Source organism: Notothenia coriiceps, unplaced genomic scaffold (assembly GCF_000735185.1).
Source record: "Notothenia coriiceps isolate Sejong01 unplaced genomic scaffold, NC01 NC01_scaffold00037244, whole genome shotgun sequence".
In the NCBI taxonomy this organism is placed as follows: Eukaryota; Metazoa; Chordata; class Actinopteri; order Perciformes; family Nototheniidae; genus Notothenia; species Notothenia coriiceps.
Window position 1 is genome coordinate 22,644,108 of NW_011369945.1, and position 21,488 is coordinate 22,665,595.

The window sequence follows — 21,488 nt, forward strand, 5'->3', positions numbered from 1 at the left end:
CCCGCTGCAACACAACATAATCATGTTACGAAACACTGCGGCTGGCACTCCAGTATCGCTTTATTTATTAGTCCTCAGATTCGCAAGATTTCTATCCCCTTACCTCCTTCTTTTCACACTCTGTTGTTGCGCTGAGCTCTGTGGTCACTCCCCAACACTCGATGTTGTTTTACAGACTCACTGTGTAAATTCGCCCGTCTTCAACGCACTTTCATCTTTACTTCCTGGTTCCCTCTGACTGTAATGAGCTCCTTTTTCTGGATGCCCTGTGTCCTCTGCTCCTTCCTGTGTTCCTACACTCTGTCGGCAATTCACTCTGTGACAGTCATGTAATGTAACGTTGAGAACTGGACTTTTGCTGTTGATGGTTGAAACGTGATTTTACTGTTTTGCGGTTCTTTTTTTTGTCTTTTGATTTGTTTGTTTTTTTTTGTCTCTTTTTATTTGTCTGAAACCTGTCTGCGCCTTTGTCTCGCCCCTTTTCTCTCTGCCCTCTCCACATCAGTGTTTGTGCTGCTCAGCTTTGTAGACCTGGTGACGGACATTTCTCAAACTGGAAAATGGGGACTCTAACCTCCTCACAGTAGTGGGGAGATGTAACCAAAGCTACATATAAGGCATGGATTTTAAACTTCTTTCAGAGCCGTTGCCCTACTTGCCTTTTGCCAAGGCTCAGAGCAGATCTGCTGGTGTTAGTTCAACACAATCCTTGTGATTAGTACAGTAGATGAGTGGTTTTGCTCTGTGCCTTAGCTGTGCAGTCTGACCTACTAGAGCCCCCTCTCTCTACCCAGTTGATCTGCTCCCTAACCAACTGTGCTAAGCTGCAGTTTGACCCCCTAAGAACTTCCAACATATCATTCCTCTCTAAAAATCAAAGATGAATTTGAAGGTGTCAAAAATAATTACATTTAACCCCAGAGTAGAAGTGTGCAGTCTAACATGAGTTTTCTGGACAGTCCCACCTTTATCAGCCTCCTCTTCAACTCACAGATGGATTCGTCAGTGAAATAGAATATGTTATTTTACTGTAATACCCAGAAGGATACTGTTATTTCTATGAAACTGATATGGTGCTGAGGGCCTTCATTTGTGTCACCACGTGGTAAAGTTAGGGACAGAATAATCTGGCATGAAGCGAGCTGCCCATGTTACATCGCTGTACTGCCTCCTTTCTATGGGAAAGTCACATTGGACTGGCTAAGAGATGAGAAAGTTACACTAAAAACCTGTCTTTAATGTTAAACCATTCAGGTTGTTCTCTGTAAGCAGAAACTGTTAAGTGGTTTCAGGTTACTTTTCAATCAGTATTAGGCAACATGGCTGCCAATGAAAGGGAGCCTCCACCCTGTAAACAGCAGCTCTGTCTGTCTTCATGTGGAATTATGTGAGACATTTACACCTGTGCCACTTTGACTAGCATCGCAGGAGCTTTACTGACATCCAGATAAACCCCAATGTTTCCTTTCCCTTCAGAAACTGCCTTGCCGTTTTTTTGTGAATTGACATTATGATAAACATGAATGGGCCATTTTCATTTTTAAATGGCTACCTCTTGTTAATCTCTCAGAGGTACTTGTGATGTTTTACTTCATGTCTGAGGTCACTACCTGGTCCAGCACGACTTAACCTTGTAGTAGCAAGATAAAAACGGACTCAGTAGCGTCTCTGAACACACATACTGGTAAGGCCCTCTTCATATCTGTCTGCTATTGTAGATAACGACTATGATAATGATGTCTGTGACCTGCAGATCAGGTCAGCCATTCCATGGGATCTTCTGTCCTGTAGTTGAGTCTGAATGCTGAATTGATCCGCTGTATTTCAAGACTGTCGATAGAAAATAAGTATGTATGTATTCCCTGTTCCGGAAAATGACTGATGTAAGAGAACCTGCAAAAAAAAACAATTCCCCTTATCATCCATTGTCCTGATTCTGATCATTATCCTGTGCATATTTGATTAAAATGTGTATATTGCATGATTAGGAATGTACACTTTTTATTTCTGACATGCTTACAAAGAGAAACTTGTCATTCCAGTTTGTCCTTTTTCTTTATAGTTTTTTTTTTAAAGAAGTTTACTTGACCATTCTCTATTTTTGATGGTGTTGTGTTTTTATCTACAAGTTCAGACAATTAAAAAGAAAAAAAAGTGATATTGTTGAATGTTTTAAATTATTAAACACAGGGGAAGGAAGGGGGTTATAGTTGGTGTCATTACACTAAGGGCATGGGGCTCCCTATAATAAGTGGAATAGAACAGGTCATGTGAAGCAGTGTACTGAGAGGCAACCCACTCTGTCTTAATTTTCTGTTGGTTCAGTTGTAGTGAGTTATAATACCAAGTTTGGCTTGTGACTTTGAAATATACTCTGGTATGACTCTGACTTTGGAAGGTCCTGTCTTTTTATTTCTCCATATTCCATTATCAAGCTGTACAATGTAAAATGTTTTAAAGGGTACAACATAAATTATCTACATTCCCTTTAAAGAAAGTCCACCCAAATTAAAAAAATAAAGGCTTTAAGAAGCTTCTGTTGTACTTTTTGTGTTTTTGTGAACCACATATATATATATTTTTTTTTAATCTACTGTTTGAACAGATTGCTCACATAATAATGTGTGTGTTGAGGTGTGGTGTTTTTGTATATTTTAATATGTATAACACAGAGAATGTAACTTGGCACATTATCACTCAAATGTATGATTACTTAGACATCTAGCTGCATTGCTTTAAACGTCAATTCCCAGAATGCCTTGCGTGTAAGCAGAAGTAATCGACCCCCATTATGAATGACAGCGAGCAGCTGAGTTTAGTAAAGTTCAGCTAACAAAGCCGAGAGTTTTCCTTTTTTATAGATGTATGTAGAATTAGTTTATCAAACTTTAAATGTTGCTTGGACCACCTTTTTTATGTGTGATAGAAACAGCACTCAATCGAGGAACCGTGCTAGCTTTTGTTAGCATCACTAACAAGCTAACCAAACTGGGTTTCCTGTGTTTGCTTTCAAAATAAAAGCTTGTGAATTTAATATATTTTTGAGAATATGTTCATTTTCAGGTGCAAGTAATTTGGCATCGCTAGTATAGGGGATGCCTTTTATCTAGACTAGAGCTTAGTTCCAACAGAACAGCAATTAATTTGAAACTAAAAAGAGAATACATACAACTGGGGTTTAGATATATTTAGATAGACTGATGATAGATACTTTATTCATCCCAAATTGATTTTGTGGGTATTGTCAAGCATTACACACGAGTAACAATTTAACATCCAAGGTGCATTTCGGAGCTGTATAATGTGTTCCACGTGTTCCAACTTGCTATTGCTATTTTATTTCTACTTCAGAAATATTTTAGATTGTTTATTTCTTGTGTCTTCATTTCTCTTATGTACATTGCCTTGTTTTTCATCCTGCTGCAACGCAAACATTTCCCAAATTGGGATCAATATAGTACTTCTCTATCTATCTATCAACAATATTCGTTCAACCAGATTTAAAAAAGGGCCTTATTTTGAAAGCTGTACCGGAAGTGCAACATGCATGGTATCTGACTTTAACAGCAGGTTCAGATGGATGTTAATAACTGGGGCTCCCCGGGACTGTTCACAACAACGGAGAGGAAGCCGCACGAGCTCTGACCAAATAAAGACCCGTTTTCAGATCCTGTTTTGGAACCAGACTAACGGAAACCAACGGAAACTCACGTTCTTTCTCCACTGATAGCCATTGTTTGTTCGTAGCTAGCTTTGTCCTTCTTCCCCGTCACAGCTGTGGTGGGTTGCTGATATATTTACACAGATCGTTGTAGGAATATGGCTCAGCATGGACACCATGTAGCCAGTTCCCAAAAAGCCCTGATGCTGGAGATGAAAAGTCTCCAAGATGAACCGGTCGAAGGGTTCAAAATAACTTTGGTGGACGAGTCGGACATGTACAACTGGGAAGTGGCGATATTCGGACCCCCGAATACACACTACGAGGGTGGTTATTTTAAGGTGAGTAGCTAATGTTAGCTAGCAGTCGGTCTATTGTTCTGTAGCTGGGAGATTTAGCCTGTGTTTAAGTAGTTTACTCATGGAGAAGAACCCAACGGTTAACATTGGCCTCCAAGTTACGTCTTCATACACAGCAGGTAACAGTTTAAAACGTTACATTAGATAATTAGCAGTTGTTCTTTATTACTCGGATAAAACAGGCTCTACTGCTTTGTTTAACTTTAAATACACTCTACTCAATCAGGATTATTACGCTTTCGAGCTTGAAAACATTAAAACTTTATGTATACTGAAAACTGGTATTGATTAAGGTCCTTTATTTTATCTGAAAGTTAGCCAATGTGGTAAGAAGATATTTTATTCATGTCAAAGTAGAAATACCAAAGTGTAGGAATACTCTAAAAGTAAAAGTCCTGTATTCATTGTGTTACTCAAGTAAAAGTCCATATGCAGATTGCCCCATTTCCGAATCAAATCCACCATGCTTTGATTATAGTTATTGATGTTGTGTTTATCATATATGGTAAAAGTGGAACTAGTTTGAATCACTTTATGTACTGCTCAGTAGCCTGTGAATGTAATCCAGGTATAACTAAAGTCATATTTAAGTGATTATATATGCAAAGTAACTAAAGGTAGCGCAGTCAAAGTACATTATTTACCTATGTATTTTTGTAGTCTTGAAGTACAAAGTAGCATAGCAATGGAATTACTCAAGTAAAGTACCCATACATTGTACTAAGTTATGTACAGTACTTGAGTAAATTATAAATTAGTTACATTACACAACTGACTTTAAATAAACTCCACTCAATCAGGATTAACACCTTTTTAACCCTTAATACAAATTTAACAACTTTTTTATTTCATGTCCTTTTTTATTTATTTAAACTACTTAATTGAGGTCATTTATTTATGGTGACAGTTGGTACATGATCATGTTTTATCTTGTTTTAATATGAAACACAAGATGGTTAGCATAGCCACCTCAAGCCTTAACGTTACTATGATAAGCTTTATCATTTCATCAGTTCCTTGGTGTTTTTACAAAACATGTTGTACTTTTAAATATATATCTAATCAATCCAAGATGTATGTCACTTTTGAAACGAAGAACCTACATCTAAGCTTATCTAAGTTATGCTAACTGAAAATACATTTAAATTGTTTTTCTTGCACGCTTCCTCCCTCGAGAGTGGAGATACAGATGTGTGTTCCTGTTGTGAGTGTTATCGACGTAGAGGGTTGGCACTTTACAAAGCAGCTGCTGATTTGTGTGTTTTTAAATGTATTTTCAAGGCTCCGTGTCCGTGACCCTTGACCTTTATAAAAACTGGTTGTTTTCACGGTTTTGGTCCCTTTGGTATTACAGTACCTGGTTACCGACTCACTTTAAGTCTCAGTGGAAAACACACACCTACATTGTAAATATAGAAAAGCATATCATTTGTTGCCATAGCAGAGCTGTTGATTAGTCATAAACCTAATGAACATGTAAACATCAACGTCACACATTGCAAATCACTGAGTGGATTGTAGCTCACCCGAGGCCTATGCTAATGTTGTTATTCATCCTTTTAAAGTAGTTTGATTTATTACTTCGTCTTGTGAATTCAAATCAATTCCTCTCACTGCTGCTTCAAATGTGTCCTCCATTGTTGTTTTATTGGATATCAAACGTAGGATAATGAGGATTTATTATTGAGGAAGCATGATGGTCTGTCTTTGTGATTTAACAACAATAATAATGTAGGTAAGGACCCCGAGAATACACTTAATTCGTCTTTGAGTTGCAATAACAACATATTCATATAGTAAATGGTCCCTTTTAGCCATAGTTGGTTCCATATTACAGCTCAACTGTAATGTATCAGTGAAGGATCCCACTGTGTTCAGATTATCCAGCATATACATAACTGCTCTGTGTAAACCGTCACGACAGCCGTACAGCGTTTTTGTTTTTCCAGTTCTTGAGTATTCATTTAGCCTCTGGTGTTTTTGGGGCCTGTGAATACAAGCAGAGGGTCAGGCGACCGTAGATGGAGCTCAGTGTATCCGTGTGGGTGCTGCTGTGTACAGGATTCCTTTGTCGGCCAGGAATGCACAGCCTGGCTGTGAAATCCACCGCATGGTTGTGACTCATTGTTCTCTGCTGGGTTTCCATCCAACCAGTTTGCCTTATTCCCACGAAAAAGAAAGAGAATCCCACCCTGTTCTGATTCAGGTTACTCAAACAGCCCTGACCTGCTGCAGCCGCCCGGTTCACCTGAAACACGGCGACTGAACGACGTCATATATGAAAACCTGGCTGAGTCAGATGTTCTTTTTTCGTGGGTGGTGCTCTCGAAGAGTCACACCATCACAAAATATATTCAGAACTGCAGTAATATTGCCGTATCATTCAAAGAATATTAGATAACTGTGCTTGATCTACAATAAGCAGGTCGTGTTTATATGGTCACCCTCAAATTGTAAAATTCTTGTGAACTGGTTATGGTGTGTTTTAGATACGACATCTATTGTACGTATGTCTGTGTTGGAGAGTGAGCCCTCCGTATTAATTATTGTGGAGTTTCTAGGTTTAACAATCTGTAAAGCTCTCTGACAAATGTCTAATTTCTTATTGGTCTATATAAATGTCATGGGTTCTGATAGGATATTGCCTATAGGGGTGTTCAAACTTTTTTCTCCGAGGGCCACATACAGAAAAAAATATACGAAGGGCTGGACCACTCACTAGAGGTATATTACCTCATAAGTTCAGTTATAAGTTAGCAAAATCAATCAAATGTAGGTCAATGATGTGAGTGTTGGCAGCTCATCCCTTAAAACAGAAGCCTCAGATTGATTATAATAAGGGGAAATAGAAAAGGGTGTGTTTCAAGCTTGTAAATAAGTTATAGGGCTTTTTTCTTATCAACTAAGATAAGTTAGAAAATGTTTCCAACTTGAATTGAATGCATTTATTTGAAGTGGTGTTATTAGCACATGAATACTACTGTGTAAGATATTTGAACATGTATATTTAAGAAGTACAATATAAGACAAGCACAAGTTAAATTTGTGGGCCATATTCTATTATACTTTTTGAATTCAAAATGGCCCCCGGGCCGTAGTTTGGACACCCCTGGCCTAGATGGTAACCCTGCTAAATTTTAAAAGCTTATTCAATGATTTAATGTTAGGACAGGTTGTTCATCAGCAAATACCACGAGAGTTTTCACAACGTTTTGACAATTGTTTGTTACCATCAGATTCAAAGTAATTTTCCGACTTCAGTGTGTTCATGAGCAAGTGGTTGTATGAAAACAACATTGAAGATGTGTTGAATGTATTTATTAAGAGGGACCACACTGATAGCCGAGGCGTGCATTTTTCAATCTGGGATTTATTTTGGGACAACATTCCGACACCACGTGAATACGGTACATTTACCAATTTCTCAATGCTAACGGAAGAGAACAACAGTTGTCTATCTGTCACGTGATTTGGGTCTGCTCCAAAATGTCGGTTCTTTCTTGGCCCATGTTAAACCCTTTCACCAAGTTTTATGAAATCAGGCCGCAGTTTTACAAGCAAACTGAGCCAAGATAATACTTTGATCATTGACATGTTGGTCTCACAGGAGCTGATACTGACTAGGGTTGGAACAGTGTGGCGGTTATCATACCATGTACCTTCGGTTATCTACTATATTTAAAAAAAGAAAATGACACAAGTGTGAGTTAAAGGTACAGACCGGAGTCCCTACCAGATATATATATGACATTAAATAACATGCTAAAGTTCTGCTTTTTTGTTCAATATTACAATTCGGTTCTCATTCTTTTTTTTAGGGATTATTGTAATTGATGACATGATAGTGTAACGCTCTTGGTTTTTCTTAGATGGTTGTTCTGCTGTGACAATCTCACACCGTTACCCCCATTAATACTGGCATTCATTCATTGTTTCTGAGACCTTTCCAAGCTGAAGGTCCTTTGTGTGTGTGTCATGTGAAGCATCCCTTCAGGCTCAGAGTGTGTGAGGATTCCTGGCAGAAGGCCCGTCTGCCCCGCAGCCAGCAGTGGTCCTGGGACACGTTTGAAGCAGATTGACTGTGTTGTTTTCACCCAGAGATCGGAATTTACAGGAGTGTTCTCACACTGACTCGCTGTGTGTGTTGTTGTTGTTGTTGTACATGTTTAGTTTGATTGCCCAGACGATACCATAACTGAGGTTTTATTTGCTTTTGTAGTTTAATACAGAGTTAATCTGGGGTTTAAATATCTACTTTAACTGGTCATTATTATGGCTGCAATTAACAATTCTATTATTTATTGATTTATCTGCTGATTATTCTCTCTTTACTGTCGGGCAGCAGGAGAACAGAAAGATGTACAGTGCTTTCAGTGTCTCCCCTAGCATGGAGTCATAGCAGCGGTGCTAAGGCACGCAGGCCCAGCTAAATGTGAGCACGGAGCGCATGGAATTGTTTTGTGCGTTCGAAGTGCGCCCCGCCAATATGTTTCTATGTGTCTGCCAGCACAAGAAAGGCTCTTGAGGCCGAGTACATACTGTGGCAATGTCTCAAGATTTAGCAAAATACACCTTTTATTGAACATACAGTAACACAAATACACATAACAAACAATCAAAAAGGGTCTCCACTTATTATTATTTTAATGAAAAATAATGTTTTAATATATAGCCGCCACTGTTTGTATATAGGGGAAACACTGGCTTTGTATCCAGATATTTAAGGTCACAATGAGGTACAACTGTACTACTGTGGTAGAGCCTGGGGTCTGTGAAAATAAATGTGACCCTGTTTTGAAATACTGCTGTGTCAGCACCTGGCAGCTTTAATTAAGCTTTTTGTTGCATGTAATTCTGACGTAAACGGGGTTTCTGCAACTCCAACAATCGTATGGAATGGAACATCTTTCATATCGCACTCAAGTGGTTTTCTCCTGTGGCTTCAAAACACTGACAAACCACTTCTTCACAGCAAACATGAAACAGACGGGTGTTGCCCTCTGCTTTTGGCGCGGGCCCGTGTGTGTTTTCCAGACAATCAGTCAACACTCGGTTCTGTTGAGGCTGGGTGGATGCTTTGTTACGTGTCCCAGCGCCATGTTAGTAGCGGTGGAGGGGCGAGGGCCGAGCTGTCCGACTCATGTTTCCCCCACTGGCTGTGTCACAGAGAAACGAGAGCAGGGCAACGCAGTGGGAATACAGAACCTGCCATGCAAGAGCAGGCGGGCCCTTCCTCCAGGGTGGAGCCTCTTTTGAATGCAGAGCCTGCTGTGAATAGAGGTGAGCGTGAGGCCCCAGTAGACAGTTATAACCGTCCCCTGAAGCCCACGTGTGCTTCTCCTCTTCCTGTAAGGGGCCACCAGTGAAGTACCCTTTAACACAACGCTGTAGAAGTTGTTTGTTTCAAAGTCCCATTTGTTGCGTTTAGGGATTGGACGATATAGGATTTACCCAGGATGGCAATAAAAAGACTAGTAGTAGTTGTAGTTGTTGTACATGGTGAATTTCCATTATCCAGGATAATCGGGAATATCCTCAAATGAGTGACTTGAAAAAACCTGTCCAGCTTGCTGTATTGGCAGAGACCATTTAAATTAAGATACAGGAATTATCATTAGACCCTTAGGGCCTTTGCACACCATGGACGTGACCAATAAACAACACGCCCAATGCGTAATACTCTCCTTCGAATATGACGACTTTTATGGTTAAAAAAGTTTGGTGTGCTCTGCCTTTGTGAAATGTTGGGGTTAGGGATGTCCCGATCACCTTTTTTTGCTCCCGATCCGATTCCGATCATTTGATTTTGACAATTTGCCGATACCGATTTTTCCCGATCCGATCTTTATGCAATGCATTAAGAGGAAAAAAAAGCATTCAAGTTGTCCCTTAAGGTTATTTTTTTATTTAAATTGGATATTCTATCCAACATGGATATAGCTTCTTTCTTTCAGCATTGGATCAAAACAAAATAAAGCTTTTCAGTACTCGTTAGCTTACTGCTACAATTAGACACTGCGCCCACTCTGTTGCCAGATTTGAGAGAAATAAGCAACCAGGTCTATGAAAACAAGCCCCAAAGAAGCAACACATACATGATGTTGTGTAATTTGAAACCAAAACTAAGGCCTCAGGATGACTTTAAGACTTGAACATGGTCATTTTTGTTTTGTAACATTGAATACAAAATGTAAAAAAAAGTATTTAAAAATGTTTGTTTTTTTGTTTTTTTTTAAATCCCGATCCCCGATTTTTTTTCTCCCGATTCCGATCTTTTGAAAATCACGTGATCGGCTCCGATCCCCGATCACGTGATCGAATCGGGAAATCTGTAAATACAGGACCTTTCACACAAACAAACAGTTCTTACAAAAGTAAGAGTAAATCAATCCCACTAAACCTGTGTTCCTCCATTACAGAAGGAGCAGCGTAACGCTAAGGAGGCCGGTGGGAACTACACCCCGGCGCTGACGGAGCAGGAGGTGTACGCTCAGGTGGCCCGGCTCTTCAAGAACCAAGAGGACCTGCTCTCAGAGTTTGGCCAATTCCTGCCCGACGCCAACAGCTCAGTGGTGAGCGGAGAACTTTACCTCTTACTCCACTGAAGATGCGCTGGCACTGGTTTCCTACTTGGAGCTTTTGTACCAATTAAACTCTCCATATTCCTCCTTAGATAGATTTTCCAGAGTGTAAGAGAGAATGTACACGGACCTTGGTCTTTAACAGTGTTGTGTGTTATTCCCCCTAGCTGTTAAGTAAGACTACAGCTGAGAAGGCGGAGGCTGTACGGAACGACCATGGCGGTACTGCTAAGAAGCTGCAGCTCAACAACAAACAGCGGCCCAATCAGAACGGCTGCCCGATCCGCCGGCACCCGACTCCAGGGGCCACCCCCCTTATCAAGGTACATCCTCAACTCCTGCTGAAGCTATAGTGCACTTCTATTGGTTTTTTTATTTCCTTTTTGTTTTTGTAATGATTGTACTGATTTCCTCTTGCTTTTTGTTTTGCTAACGCTACAGAAAAAGCCCAAGTTACTGAACTTGAAAGATTCCTCGGTGGCAGAGGCCAGCAAGCATGGAGTCGGGACAGAATCTCTGTTCTTTGAGAAGGTGAGCTTTTTTGTGTTTGCTGTGTTTCATCATTTTGTTTATGTGAAGTAAACAGTCATTAAATGATAGGATATTGACTCAGGTTGTAAAGGAAGGAAGCAAATAGCAAGTTGAGCAGATGGCATTTTACATAAAGCACAAGCTTGAAAAAGGGAGACGGAGAGGTGTTTTCTATCGGCAAGAATTGACAGTTTACTAATATAGATTGAACCTGTTAAGCCAGTCAGCGGGGGCTACGGGCTTTTTTCCCGTTTTTTTTTCACGAAACTGTGTCTCACAGCTTCTTAAAGTGTAATAAACTATATGAATGTGTCATACTCACTAAACGGGAAGAAACTCAGCTAACTGACGGTATGAACCATTTTTACCGAAACAAAACACAAGTCTCACAAGAAGCGTCTAAATAAGCCCTGAGCGGAAAAATGCTAACGCACTTGGCACAGAACTCTTGGTATAAATAGATCTATATACTTATCGGATCTGCACAAACAAGCTTTGCTAGCAAGCTGAGATTCCACAGATTCCATACATATAAGTATCATCACTGAGCGATCAGAACTCGCGACAGGGGAAGCAAAACCAGACAACACACAACGTAGCTTTTGGCAGCAAAAAACTGAGATATGCTCACCTTAGCTGTTATTCTGATCAAAAGTTGTGTTCAATGGCATTAAGCGAGAAACGCGGCTGAAGGTTAATCCATAGGTTAATCCAATGTGTCTGTCACTTTGAATTTTTTTTTGATAATCCATAATTCAATTTTTATGTCAAAAACAGACTTTTCATATTAGCTGCTAATGATAGCTTCCAGAGTGTCTGACAGCCTCCTGTTTTGGGTATTCTGGCTACGTGTCACTCTCACTCCTTATTTGGTAACGTGTATGTGGGACTTCCCCTCGATTCCATTGGCTCTAACGGTTAAAAAGAGATGTCAATCATCAAAATCGACCAATGGGGGCCAGAGATAGGTCAAATCCACCCAAATGACCACGGAAGTGTTTTTTTTCTTCTAAATCTCTCTAAAAAGGTCAAATGTCACTTGTTTTGCATAAATCTTGATACAGGGTACTTATATTTTATAGTTTGGATGCCTAAATTCCCATCATTCAAGGGTGGTTTTCACTATAAGTAATGTTTATTTTTGGACGGACACTGTAATTTAAATTGTTTTACTATGTTCAATCGGAATTTACTTTACAATAAAACAATGATATATTGATTCTGACTCTTCTACATCCAACTCACAGGTTTATCATTGCTTTGAGAAAAAAGATTATTAATTTACCCCTTTTAGAAGTGAAGTTATGTCATTTGTTCTTGGGAAGGTCCTATCCCCTGTGTGCCTTGGAAGCCTGAAAAACAGGCTTGGGGCTTAAGAGGTAAAACCTTTCAATATGACAACAGTTAAGCTTTGCTAAGTTATTTAGCTTTTGTTATATACCTCCACTCGGCTCTGTTACATACTGTTGTTATATTTAATTGTCTCTTCAGGTGCGCAAAGCCTTGCGAAGTGCAGAGGCTTACGACAACTTCCTGCGGTGCCTGGTCATCTTCAACCAGGAGGTGATCTCCAGGGCTGAACTGGTGCAGCTGGTGCTGCCTTTTTTAGGGTGAGTATCAGTCCTGGAAAAATGACTATTTGTTGCAACAGTATATGTCATACATTTTTTTTTTGCCTTTTTATGTTGTGCAGAAAATTCCCAGAGCTGTTCAACTGGTTTAAAAACTTCCTGGGATATCGGGAAATGTCCCACATCGAAGCGTACCCTAAGGAACGGGCCACCGAGGGCATCGCCATGGAGATCGATTATGCTTCCTGTAAGAGACTAGGCTCCAGTTACAGAGCTCTGCCCAAAAGCTACCAGCAGCCCAAATGCACCGGCAGAACTCCACTTTGTAAAGAGGTAAGAGCGGCAACAGTTGATAGGGAAACTTATAGTTAAGAGTTAAATATGGAATATTTATAAATGCCATATTTTTGTATGACTCACGTTTTGTTATTACTTCTATGACCGGTAAACTGAAACTCCCATGGTCTTTTCTTGATCAATCTTATCCAACTTAGTGATTAAACAATTGAACACATCCCACGTATGATAAAGAGGCCTTTAAGATGACACAGTGTTTGTTTCTGCCGTGTCCAGGTCTTAAATGACACCTGGGTCTCCTTCCCCTCCTGGTCTGAGGACTCCACGTTTGTCAGCTCCAAGAAGACTCAGTACGAGGAGAATATCTACAGATGTGAGGACGAGCGCTTTGAGGTGAGCTGGGACATCAAATATTTACACCTTGTCGGTTGATCTCACCACAGGTGGGGGGGAAATGGCAAAACATTGCAAATATCAAAAGATTCAAACAACAGTACTAGCAATGCAGTCACAGACGTATCTGTCTCTAGGAAAGAAAAAATGGACAATAAATGTTGTTGAAATGAAATGGAGATGTACTGTATGTTTCTGTTTTTATTTGATAGACAGGGACAGGCTATAAGACAACATTTAGACATGGTGGGAACATTTAAGTAACTCGATTTGAATTGAGAAACTCCTGACTGCACATCAACACATAGCCATCGATATTAAACAAAAAAAATTATTCAATTATTATTTATTATAGTTTCTTAAATCTCTTTGTGACCCATACGAGTTTTATGTGTCTCTATATAAAAAGTATTCTGCTCTAAAATTGAAATTAAATGTAAAAAAGGGAAATGTATGTTTCTGTTTTTATTTGATAGACATAGGGTAACTTAGACATGGTCGGAACATTTCAGTAACTTCATTTGAATTTAAAAACTCCTCCTGACTGCACATCAACACACCAGAGTTTCCGTTAGAATTAGACTACAGATTAGACTTCACTCGCGTTTATGTCCATATCGATCAGATCTAGCTAGTTCTAGCTAATGCTATGACTACCTGCTTATCAAAAGACACCTAAACAATAAGCGTCGCTATGCAACCGGGCGAGGCCGCAAAGTATAGCGCAGCATTATGCATTTGTTTACATGCCCACCGGAACCCCGAGGCATTACCAACAGATCAACGCACAATCAACCCATACAGGACATCTCTTTCTCCACATTAATTGTTAGACAACCTTAGAATTGACTATTCTTGTCTGTCACATACTCTTCTTGTCTGTCACATAAGTGGCGCAACTGATGCGGTATTGTGCTAAGGGGAAATTATTTTGACTGAAGAGATTTAGATTTGCAACACACTCTGCAACACACAGCAATGTGTTTTCTCCCCCACAGTTGGACGTAGTGCTGGAGACCAACCTGGCCACCATCAAAGTGCTGGAGGCGGTGCAGAGGAAGTTGTCCCGCATGTCGGCGGAGGAGCAGGCCAAGTTCCGATTGGACAACACGATGGGCGGCTCCTCGGAGGTCGTGCACCGTAAAGCCATCCAGAGGATATACGGAGACAAGGCGCCCGACATCCTGGATGGCCTGAAGAAGAACCCGGCTGTGTCTGTGCCCATCGTGCTAAAGAGGTGGGGGGGAACCTTATCCTGACTAATGTTTAGTTTCCTTTGTAACAATCTGTATATGTGGAAAAAGCTATTTTGAGAGAATCAAAGTCAACTTTATTTTCAATCTTTCAGTTTGTGTGTACAGACAGAGAGATCGAAATACTGTTTCCCACAATCCCAATTACAAAAATACAATATGGAAAAAATAGGTATATCCTATATACACACAATCAACAGACACATTTATGCATATGCACACATAGAATGTTCGGTACCACTTTACAATAAGACTACCCTTTATAAAGGATTCATAAAGGGTCTATAATTAGGTTATTCATTAGGTTGTAAACACTTTATTAATCATTAAGAACCATTTATAAATCAGTTCTAACATAGACACACAGGTTCACTATTTGGCAAGATGACTAAGCCTTATATTGGCTACTTAGCTTACTTTGTCTTCTTCATCAGCCAGCATCCTTGGTATCTGTTGTTCACTGAGTTCATTCCCCCCCATCCATCTTGATGTTTCTTGGCATCTCTTTATGACCATTTATTTACGAGTTGCTAACATTTATAGTTGCCAAAAGGGAGCCTTATTGTAAAGTGGAAGGTGAGGGGAGGTGAGAAACTTGTTTCATTACCTTATTGTAAAGTGTAAAACACATTTGCCATTTATGAAATGAGGTTATTACCATTTCTAATAAGGCTTAGCAGCACAGATAAATATGGGTTCACTAATTTGGCAAAGCAACCGGTCACAGTCACCACTGTTTATCTCATGTCTTATAAAAAGCTTATTAATGATTTATAAAGTGTTCACAACCTAATTAATTACAGAACTATTCGTGAAAACCACGTATAGGCTATCTTTATTGTAAAGTCGTACCGAATGTTCTTTAACACTATGAACCGCCAGACGGGTCAAATTGACCCGCTATTGATTTTCAAGTTACAATGTTCTTTATTTATCCATACAGAACAGTGGAGTTGTGACACACAGGGATGAAACTTATACCAATAGAATCTGTGGACTCTCAGCTTTTCCATATGATATAGTTTTGCAGATAGCATGAAGTATAACATATCCTACCAGTGCTGATTTAAACGCTGGTGTTAGACTTGTGTTTTGTTTAGTACAAATCTCTATCCATCCTATCTCTAATCTATCTCTCTATCTATCTATCTATAACTAATCTATCATCCATCTGTAATGTTCTGTTTATGGACATATAATGTCCACAGTAAACAGACAGACGCGGACTCTTGCTCTCATTCCGGGTGTACCCATCTTTATATCCAACTGGCACGTAACCTGCACACATTTCATTACGTCCTCAACGTGAGCTCCAGTCCGTCCAAGATCTTGTATTCTCCCAAGATGTTACTCCTATCTCTCTCTCTCCTCTTCTGCTCTCTCTCCTCTCTACTCTCTCTTCTCTCTCTCTCTCTATATTTATCTCTCTCTCTCAGTCGATTTTTCAATCTGACTTTCATAATTGATTAATTTTTAACAACAGAGGGTGCTACATAAACACGGACTGGACTAAAATGTGACCCGTTGGCAAGTTCCTAGTGTTAACCTAGAGTTTTAGGTATGGTGTATTCAGGGACACGTTGTCAGACCTTATCTTTCAACGTTCTTTGTGTACATATTGTGTGTTGACACCAGCTTCTTAAAGAGGTCTGGCTGAGGTTATGAGCCAATAAAGGAAAAGCCAATATAAATGCTGGATTTAAAATGGCTCCCGAGATTTATTGTGTCCTTTTTTTATAAGCTGCATTCCCCGATGCCTGGAATAGAGTTTAAAAAAAGACTCACAGCGGTTATTTTGATGCCTGAATGAATTTGGTTTGGCAGCAGATGAAGTCGTGTTATGATGTGAAAACCAAAAGCAACACTCATCAGAAACAGAATCCCTTTATTAGTCCCCACCGGAGGGGACATTTGCGTAGTTACAGCAGGAAAAAGAGCCAACAGACAGCTTAATGTTACATGTGTTAAAATATGGGTGAATGCAGTTTGTTAAAAGAAAGTAATAAGTTATGATTTAATAGATTTAAAAAGAGAAAAATAAAAAAGGTTACATAATTGAAAGAATACACATCCTGTAAAATTCTTAGGATTTAGACAGGCCAGGGTAATTATATTACACAGTTATTAACGCTCTATATATATTGCCACATAGGTTTTGTTGGTATTTAGCAGCAAAGGGGTGATATAAGTATGGTGTTGTGGGTGTGTGTGTGTGTGGGGGGGGGGGGATTCAACTAAAGGGGCTGTGCTGGTTGTGAGTGGTCCTGACCACTGAAGGGAAGGAAAGACCTGCGGTAATCTCTCCGTGAGACCAGCGGGGATGCAGCAGCCTAATCGCTGAAGGAGCTGCACTCCTACGCATACTTTCTTTAAAATATGAATTCCAACTCATTGTGTGAGTTTAATAACTTAACTTCCCTTTCTGACCAGGTTAAAGACTAAGGAGGAGGGTGGCGGGAAGCCTCAGCGAGGCTTCAATCAAGATCTGGAAGGGAGCAGAACGAGAAGTATTTACTCAAGTTCTCGACCATCAGGGCGTCAACTTCAAACAGAACGCACCCAAAGTGCTTCGATCCAAGTCCATGCCTGAATGAAATCGGAAAGCATTTATGATGGAGGTGCGTTTCCTTTTACTATACCTCAGAGCAGGGGTTCCCAAAGTGTGAGGCGCGCCTCCCCTGGGGCAAGCCAGAGAGCATCAAGGGAGGCGCAGCCGCCAGAAAAAATAAAGAGAAACAGTGAAATCTAGCTAGTTAACGTCAGCTAAATGGTATGCGAGCGGCAAAAATATGGATAGATTGTAGTGAAGTTACTAAAGTGAGAGAGGAGACAGCGTCTGTCAGAAAACGGATAGCTAAGGCGAGGTAAACATTGGTGAAACGTTTACTCCCCTGCTGCTAAAGACATCTCCGTCTCAACTATTCTCTCCGAGAGCAAAGTATGAGGAAGCTGCCATCCTTCACCTCAACATGTTTAAAACAAAGATAAAGAAGAGGTTTAAAAAGCTATTGTTTAATGTTTTAAGGAGGTGAACGCTCAAGCAAAAAGAGAAAGGTAGCGAAAACACATGAGCATTTTATGACATTTTCTCTTACTGGACCTCTTTCAAATGCAATTGAATACCCTGCATTATAATAAGAACAACAACAACAATAATAATAATAATAATAATTGGGAGGGGGCGCCGGCTGTGATTATGTCTCCTGAGGGGAGGCTCACCTTCACACACTTTGGGAACCCCTGCCCTCAGAAGCATTACAAAAAAATGAAATAGAAACAGATTTGTCAGCATTTTGTTTAATAATGTCATGTTTTTATATAACATAAACAACTTCCGCAAACTATCTCTAATAATGATAAACAGGAGAGTTCAGCATCACCAAAATCATATGTTCTCTGGCGTCTAAAGTGCAGATTCAACCGGCTTATCTAAGATCACAGGGGGTCGCGGGTCTTAAAAGTATTAAAAGTTGAATAAATCCAATTAGCGAAATGAATGCTATTAAAAAAGTATTAAACGGCATTTCCCTAAGGTATTACAATTTTGTAGCTTGGTTTTCCAATAAGTATATAAATTGTCCAAAGAGGTTGTATTTCTACAGTCTGCGCCTGAATGTAACCATGGCGTAGGTGTGTAGTGTTGATTTCTGTGTAGTTTATTTATGGCATCAACCGTTGGATTTGACGTCATCTGAACAGGACATCGCGCACATCACTGCTTGATAGCGCGCGAAAGGTCCGTTTACCCGGTTGGTTAAACAACAATCGTTATGGGGAAATGCAAGTCTGCCTCCAAATGGGTTGGAAGATAAGGAGGAAGGACCAATCAATACTGTATATAGTCCAATGTGAGGTAAAGTGGTGTCGCCAAGGTAACCGGTTTAAACTCCAAAAGTGGCGCTGAGGGTCTTAAAATGTATGGAAAGGGTCCTTAAAAAAGAGGTTACATTTGGACTAAATTGAACGTTCAAATTTAAAAACCTTTTAAGTTTAAAGATTCCTAATCGAAGATCTTGGAAATTCCCTGCATATACCCTGGATCAGATTTCGATTAGAATTGTATTAGTATATTTTTGTTAGTGTATCATTCGGTGAATTTGGGTAACAGTGTTTTGCATTTAATATCTATTTTGGTCACCAAATTTAATTCTTACCATAATGTCTAGTAAGAAGTTCCACTTTTCCACGTTTCTTATGATTCTACTTTTCAATATCAATATAGTCGACAGTGACATACATTATTTAAAGGATTTGCTTGCCTTGTTTTTTGCACTTTTTTGCCCATACATGTATTTTTGTTTTTGCTATGTTTGTAAAATGTAAACTTTAAATGTTTTATGTGAGGGACGTGGGATAGAAATAGCTCAAAGCTAAATCTGGCCACTGGTTTACCACTTGGGAAACATTTTTAAATGTTTTAAGTGTTCCATCACTGTGCATTGTCCGGCCCAAATAAAACAATTAAATGAAAATAAAGGAATCTGTATGTAAACAAAACATTTCCACTTCTTTTGTGTTGCTTCCTTCTGCAGCGACAGGAGCCAGGGTCTGGAGGAGAAAGTGAAGCCCCCGCGGCCATAGCTGACCCTGGCGTACGGAGGAACAGTCAATCCTTGGAGGACGCCGGCGCGCTCATCATCCACCACGTCAAGAGGCAGGCCGGCATTCCAGAAGGGAGGACAAAATTACAAGATCAAGCAGATCATCTACCACTTCCGTCAACATGGTGTTCCTCGTCAAGAGGGGGCGAGCCTCTCCGAGGTGGAAGGAGGAGGAAGAAGAAGAGGAGGAGGGAGGGAAGAGGAGATGGAATCTTGAAGGAAGAGGCCGCCTCTTAAAAGCACAACGGCGTCCCCGGTAGCCGGAGCATGTCGAAGGTCCAAGCTGCTGGTTCAGCAACACGGCGGCCGGCAGGAAGCTACGCAGCTCCGACGGACGCCCTACCACTTTTTCATACGTCCAACAACAACCTGGTACATGCTTCCTGCGGCTTGGCACCTAGGACGCTGGCCTCGCGGGCTGCTCCCAAAAACCTCTACGGACCAGGCGGAGCCCGGGCAGATGAAGGGACGAGCTTGGCGAGAAAGAGACTGGTGAGAAGGAGGGTGTTTGGGGACTGAAGAAGGAGAAGAACGACAACCCAGCCATCCAGCTCAGACTGAAGGAGCCCCAGTGAGTCCACAACACACACTCCATTCTCATAGGGGAAGGAAATAAAACACCAATACTGTTTGGTTTAATCAGGAGAAAGGCATTTTGGTTTGTTTTACATTTGGCCTGCGTTTTTGCTCATCCCATCACATCATTCCTATCCCTTCTACCCTGGAGAAAAGTAATTTATAAAAATTGTGTGCAGGCTATTAAGGCTGTACCACGAATAGTTGTCGTTGGAGTAACCTATTGGGTTTTAATTTCGTTTTTTTAAATTTTAAATGTATTGAATCTCTCCAATATCAATGGTAAGAGCTTGTGCCTCTTCGGGGGTGCTAACACTTGACCATAAACGTTATCGTTTTACTTTCTCCCGATCCTTTATATGTAGATATTACTTTTCCCTCCTTTAATCTCCGTCACCTTTGGTTTCCATAGCAACAACAACTTCCTGTCAACGCCGCTAACTCTTAAAATAAAAGCATGTCCCATAACAAAATAGGAAGCCAAGCCAAAATTACACTTAAGACATATACAACTGCAACGAAAAGTAAAACAAACAATGCCCAATATCCCTTTCAATTTCAAAGAACACAAATTGGGTTGTATACATTAAACAAATAACTATAAAACAACAATACTGTAAGAATAACAAAAAATGCCCCGCGAATAACCGAAAATAACACGTGTGAAGTGTTAAAGTGGTTCGCCTGCTGATTACTACGAAACTCGCCCTGGTGGTATAACCCGGCTAAAGAAAGAGAAAGCCCTTTGAGCCTCCATACCTGTTCAGAAAATGATCCCTTGATAATCCATGATATAAGCGTTTCATCACCGCAAGTATCTTGCCGGTAAGAATCTCGCATGAGCCCTCAAGCCCCTCCTTAAAAAAAAAATCAATTTCTCTTCCTTTCTTTTTTTTTAAAGGCTTAATACCCCAGAATCAGAACACAAATTTCAAAACACGAAGTGAAATAGAAGGGATATGAGAGCATCGCTAAAATGAAACTGTTTATAAATTTTGGGAAAGACCACTTCAAGACATGAATCATTTTTTTTTAGGGCCGGGAACGCGTTTAAAAAAATTAAATCTAATTAATACGGGGCTTGTAATTAATTAATCGCATTAATCGCATTTTTAATCGCAATATAATATTTGACCTGAGAACAGTGAGAACAATTTTTTTTCACCATGGATTTAGTATACCATTGAATAATGACTGAATACATAAGCTTAAGCAACAAAAACATTGTTTTATTTTTTTCAAGGCTATATTAACAAAGACCAACAGAAAAGTGAAATTTTTGTTTTGCCATAAAGGTGTAGCAATAGCATATTTAGGAATACAGTACCATTTCAGAGATTCCGGTAGCCCTATAGTAGGTAGACCCTTCTGGTAAACTATAACACTTTGTTTTTTGAAGTATAACCAATACTTTCAAGTACATCAGAAACGATTGGGAAACTGGACTATTAGAAAACATCTCTCTGTTGCTCAGAGGGCCATAAACAGACTTTGGTTGATTTACCAACAGTTTTGATTTAAAAAAATCTAAGTCAATTTCAGTCCAACCTCTCCCTCGAATAACCTTGGGCCAAACAATAAACAGTTCACAAATAAAGTTGCCCAGTTTGCACCAACCAAAAACGTAATAAATAGTTTTCAACATAAAGTGGTACCATTTTAAAA

The 21,488-nt window shown here is 39.9% G+C and overlaps 2 protein-coding genes across 3 annotated transcripts in view; one reads left to right on the top strand and one right to left on the bottom strand.

Annotated features, from left to right (window-relative positions):
• Positions 1-21,488, bottom strand: part of ap2a1 (adaptor related protein complex 2 subunit alpha 1) — a 114,788-nt gene that overhangs the window by 57,804 nt on the left and 35,496 nt on the right. The gene's annotated exons all lie outside the window — the stretch shown is intronic.
• Positions 1-21,488, top strand: part of LOC104965157 (paired amphipathic helix protein Sin3a-like) — a 45,538-nt gene that overhangs the window by 7,092 nt on the left and 16,958 nt on the right. The window contains exons 7-13 of the mRNA XM_010794116.1: positions 10,440-10,592; positions 10,769-10,924; positions 11,043-11,132; positions 12,624-12,742; positions 12,826-13,036; positions 13,277-13,393; positions 14,392-14,630. Of these exons, the coding sequence (XP_010792418.1) occupies positions 10,440-10,592; positions 10,769-10,924; positions 11,043-11,132; positions 12,624-12,742; positions 12,826-13,036; positions 13,277-13,393; positions 14,392-14,630 (1,085 nt within the window). The remainder of the gene's footprint in view (positions 1-10,439; positions 10,593-10,768; positions 10,925-11,042; positions 11,133-12,623; positions 12,743-12,825; positions 13,037-13,276; positions 13,394-14,391; positions 14,631-21,488) is intronic.